The sequence below is a fragment of the Nansenia antarctica genome, assembly GCF_963989245.1.
Source record: "Nansenia antarctica genome assembly, chromosome: 5".
Lineage (NCBI taxonomy): Eukaryota > Metazoa > Chordata > Actinopteri > Argentiniformes > Microstomatidae > Nansenia > Nansenia antarctica.
Genome location: NC_137690.1, coordinates 1,860,225 through 1,865,224, shown reverse-complemented (window position 1 = coordinate 1,865,224; position 5,000 = coordinate 1,860,225). Strand labels below are relative to the sequence as shown.

Here is a 5,000-nt window from a genome sequence, read left to right as displayed (position 1 = left end):
CTCCCCTCTCTCTCCCCCCAGACAAGGACACCTCCACCAGGGACCCTAACCTCCCCTCTCTCTCCCCCCAGACAAGGACACCTCCACCAGGGACGGGCTGCTGGTGTTCTTCCTGCTGGTGCTGCCCCTGCTGGCCCTGGGTCTGCTGCTGTTCTCCCGCAGGAACGAGCTGCTCAGACGCTTCTGCCGCAGGAAGAGGAGCCAGGGAGGCTACGAGTGAGTCCAGGGGTCAGGGGTCAGGGGTCAGGGAGGCTACGAGTGAGTCCAGGGGTCAGGGGTCAGGGAGGCTACGAGTGAGTCCAGGGGTCAGGAGCCAGGGAGGCTACGAGTGAGTCCAGGGGTCAGGGGTCAGGGGTCAGGGAGGCTACGAGTGAGTCCAGGGGTCAGGGGTCAGGGAGGCTACTAGTGAGTCCAGGGTTCAGAGGTCAGGGGTCAGGGAGGCTACGAGTGAGTCCAGGGGTCAGAGGTCAGGGAGGCTACGAGTGAGTCCAGGGGTCAGAGGTCAGGAGTCAGGGAGGCTACGAGTGAGTCCAGGGGTCAGTGGTCAGGGGTCAGGGAGGCTACGAGTGAGTCCAGGGGTCAGTGGTCAGGGGTCAGGGAGGCTACGAGTGAGTCCAGGGGTCAGGGGTCAGGGAGGCTACGAGTGAGTCCAGGGGTCAGGGGTCAGGGGTCAGGGAGGCTACGAGTGAGTCCAGGGGTCAGGGAGGCTACGAGTGAGTCCAGGGGTCAGGGGTCAGGGAGGCTACGAGTGAGTCCAGGGGTCAGAGGTCAGGGGTCAGGGAGGCTACGAGTGAGTCCAGGGGTCAGAGGTCAGGGTTCAGGGCTAGGAGTGAGTACAGGGTCAGGGTTAGGGTTAAGGCTCTTTTCTAGTCTCTCTCTCTCTCTGTTCTTGTCTCTCTAGGCAAGGCCAATTTATTTGTACAGCACATTTCATACAACAGGGGCAATTCAAAGTGCTTTACATACAGCATAAAAAAAGAAGAGGAGAATAGTAAGAAAATAAAAGTGACAAGAATAGATATGTATATAAGAAATAATAGATAAAATAGATAAACATTTAATAAGATAATAGATAAGGAATAAAAAGACAAAAGATTAAAGTGTTTTTGTCTCTCAAGAGAGATAAGATTTCACACAGAGAAGCATATTCGGTTGTTAAGTCGTGACGTGTTTCCGGGTCCAATGTTGGCTGAGGCGCTCTCTTCGAAATGCCTCAGTAATAATAATAATTCATTATATTTATATAGCGCTTTTCCGAGGCTCAAAGACACTGACAAATATGGGAAAAACGGGAAAGTGCTGCTGTGTCCCTTGTTGTATGAATAGATCCCAGTCTAAAAAACTATTGAACTGTCATTCTACCGCTGTAGTACACTGGTACTCTGGTGCTTTAGTACACTGGTACTCTGGTGCTTTAGTACACTGGTACTCTGGTCAAGGTTTCCGTTAACCGGTAATTACCGGTCTTTGTCCGATAAAATCTGTTGAAGTCCGACATATTTAAACCTCTTCGGTCATATTGTCCGGTGAAAATAACCGCTAAACCCAGTAGCCCATTCGGCGGTAACCCGCCCCATCTGGCAACGGCGCGAGTAGTTTAGTCAGTTAATTTAGTTTGATCTAGTCTAAATAAAACCACTGCAGTGACAGGAGTCCAGGTTATTGTTCTGCGTGTTTTGGATGTGCTAGAGCACAGTGAATGACCACCGAGGGCCGTGAGATGCGGCTAGTAAAGGACGCTAGCGGCCATCTCAACCCCGTTCATTGATTGAGCCCGTTCCAGCCCTGAGTCGGGAGAAGTACTACGGGAGTAGTGCGCTACTATCGACAACCTGGGCTCCTGGTACCATTAGATTAGGACTGATTAGATTAGGTTGACAATACCACACTACATTTGAGTTTAGGGATATCAATGTTATATATTTGTGTATGTTTTATCTTTATGTATTAAATGTTATAATTGTTCCACATTTGAGACCTGTCTTCCCCCCACTCAGTTATTCAGTCGGTGTCCATCATTAAGTTCAATTTAGTCTATCTATACTGTAGTGTTAGAGTTTAATTTGTGCCACTAAGGTGAAATAGTCCACGGGTGTGTATCCCCCCGATACATCCTCCCCATTCTCATACTCCCGAGTCCGAGTAAGTATGATTTGACAGGCAGCTAGACTTAATGCCTTCCCAATCAGCGAGACGTGGTTATAGACGTTGTTTTATTGATAAAAAGGATAAAACTGGAAAGAGAATATAAAAAACTTACATTACTGTCGTGAAACTATTTAACACACTTCAGTTAACGTAATGTGGAGTCTGTTCATTGATCGATCGATGCAGTCCGTTCAAATGAAAAAGTTCAAATCAAAAGCTAAACTAGGCATACTTAAAATTACCAATTACATACTCAAATCCCATTAATGCAATTGAAATAAACATCTTAAAGTACCGGTAGCCTACAGTCGTAATTCAAAGTAGCAAAGGTGACTAGGCTGCCCAGTGTGGCGCGCGTGCAGCCCTGGACATATTATGCCATAGTAGCGCATGCGAATCATGAAAGCTTATATTATTATATAGTTCGCGATCTAATCGTATCGGATGAGAAATAGACATTAAACGGCATATATAGGCTACACAACAGCTAATCACCGAACAAACAGCTATATTATATTTGAATATGATGACCGGAATATCTCACGTTTGTCCGGTAAATTGAAATCTTCCCGGCACAATTTTTTTCTAACGGAAACCCTGACTCTGGTGCTGTAGTACACTGGTACTCTGGTGCTTTAGTACACTGGTACTCTGGTGCTGTAGTACACTGGTACTCTGGTGCTGTAATACACTGGTGCTCTGGTGCTTTAGTACACTGGTACTCTGGTGCTTTAGTACACTGGTACTCTTGTGCTTTAGTACACTGGTGCTCTGGTGCTTTAGTACACTGGTACTCTGGTGCTTTAGTACACTGGTACTCTGGTGCTTTAGTACACTGGTACTCTGGTGCTTTAGTACACTGGTACTCTGGTGCTTTAGTACACTGGTACTCTGGTGCTTTAGTACACTGGTGCTCTGGTGCTTTAGTACACTGGTACTCTGGTGCTTTAGTACACTGGTACTCTGGTGCTTTAGTACACTGGTACTCTGGTGCTTTAGTACACAGGTACTCTGGTGCTTTAGTACACTGGTACTCTGGTGCTGTAGTACACTGGTACTCTGGTGCTGTAGTACACTGGTACTCTGGTGCTGTAGTACACTGGTACTCTGGTGCTTTAGTACACTGGTACTCTGGTGCTTTAGTACACTGTTACTCTGGTGCTTTAGTACACTGGTACTCTGGTGCTGTAGTACACTGGTACTCTGGTGCTGTAGTACACTGGTATTCTGGTGCGGGGAATTTCTGGTTTGGACCCGGAAATTGCTAAACGTCACGTCTGACGTCAGACTTAACAACCGAATACTGCCCGATACATCGTGTGAGACCGCAGATGTATTCGCCTCTGTGTTCTATCTCTCTGCTCCGCCCACCTCTCTGTTGTCATGACTACCGTAGCAGCTTGTCCTTGTCTCCCTCCTGTCCCCAGGGCCGACGTCAGACCCCCCCCTGCCAACCCCGGCAGACCCCCCCCCAGAGGGGCCCCCCCTCCCCATAGAGGCCCCGCCAACAGCATCGTCAGGGACGGGGTGAGTCGCCGGGGGCGCACGCACGGTCACCATGACAACCCCACGCACGCACAGCACACGCACAGCGGCCGTCGTAGCAACCAGAAACCGTTAAAAACACTGAAAACACTGTAGTGGACGTTCCTCTAATGACCTGTGTGTGTGTTTTTGATGTGTGTGTGTGTGTGTGTGTGTGTGTGTGTTTGATGTGTGTTTTTGAAACGTGTGTGTTGTTTTTTACGTGTGTTTTTTATGCATGTGTTTTTGATGTGTGTGCCGGTGTGTGTGTTGATACTGTGTGAGTGTGTGTGTGTGTGTGTGTGTGTGTGTGTGTGTGAGTGTCAGTGAGACATATCTGTGTATGATCTCAGCCTGGTTCCAGGTGTGACAGTGCTTCAGACACACTAACTAGCGTGTGTCTGATCTGACAGTGATTCAGACACGCTAACTAGCATGTGTCTGACCTGACAGCGACACACACACACACACACACCTCCACCTGCAGTCAGACGAGAGCCTAGTACACTCTCCGAACAAAAGGTTCTCGACCCCAAAAGGGAACAAGAAGAACCCCTTCGGGTTCCGAGAGTAGAACCCTTTCCACCAAGAGTTCTACACGGAAGCCAAAAAGGGGGGGTTCTTCAGAAAAAGAGAAGAGTATTCCCTCCTGTGGCGGTAGAGCCCGCTAGGGACCCTTTCTTCTCAGAGTGTGAGCGCCCCCTGCTGTGTGTGGTGGCTAATGACGGCTCCTCTCTTCTCTCCCCCATCGTAAAGCACCAGGCTGTGCAGTTGATACCACCGGAGGAGGTAAACGTCTCCACTCTTCACAGGGGGCTTACTGCTGCCTTCACAGGGCCTTACTGCTGCCTTCACAGGCGCTTACTGCTGCCTTCACATGGCCTTACTGCTGCCTTCACAGGGCCTTACTGCTGCCTTCACATGGCCTTACTGCTGCCTTCACATGGCCTTACTGCTGCCTTCACAGGGCCTTACTGCTGCCTTCACAGGGCCTTACTGCTGCCTTCACAGGGCCTTACTTCTGCCTTCACAGGGCCTTACTACTGCCTTCACAGGGGGGTTACTGCTGCCTTCACAGGGCCTTACTGCTGCCTTCACAGGGGCTTACTGCTGCCTTCACAGGGCCTTGGCTCTGGGCCTCTCCTCCACCTCCTCCTCCTCCTATCTCTCCTCCTCCTCCTCCTCCACCTCCTCCTCCTCTCTCCTCCTCCTCCTCCTCCTCCTCCTCCTCTCTCCTCCTCCACCTCCTCCTCCTCCTCCCCCTCCCCCCCTCCTCCTCCTCCTCCTCCTCCTCTCTCTCCTCCTCCTCCTCCACCTCCTCCTCCTCC

General features: G+C 50.1%; 1 protein-coding gene across 1 annotated transcript in view; it reads left to right on the top strand.

Annotated features, from left to right (window-relative positions):
* Positions 1-5,000, top strand: part of adam9a (ADAM metallopeptidase domain 9a) — a gene marked incomplete at its 5' end in the record, with an annotated part of 55,447 nt that overhangs the window by 47,233 nt on the left and 3,214 nt on the right. The window contains 3 exons of the mRNA XM_080532894.1: positions 72-216; positions 3,576-3,675; positions 4,429-4,461. Of these exons, the coding sequence (XP_080389020.1) occupies positions 72-216; positions 3,576-3,675; positions 4,429-4,461 (278 nt within the window). The remainder of the gene's footprint in view (positions 1-71; positions 217-3,575; positions 3,676-4,428; positions 4,462-5,000) is intronic.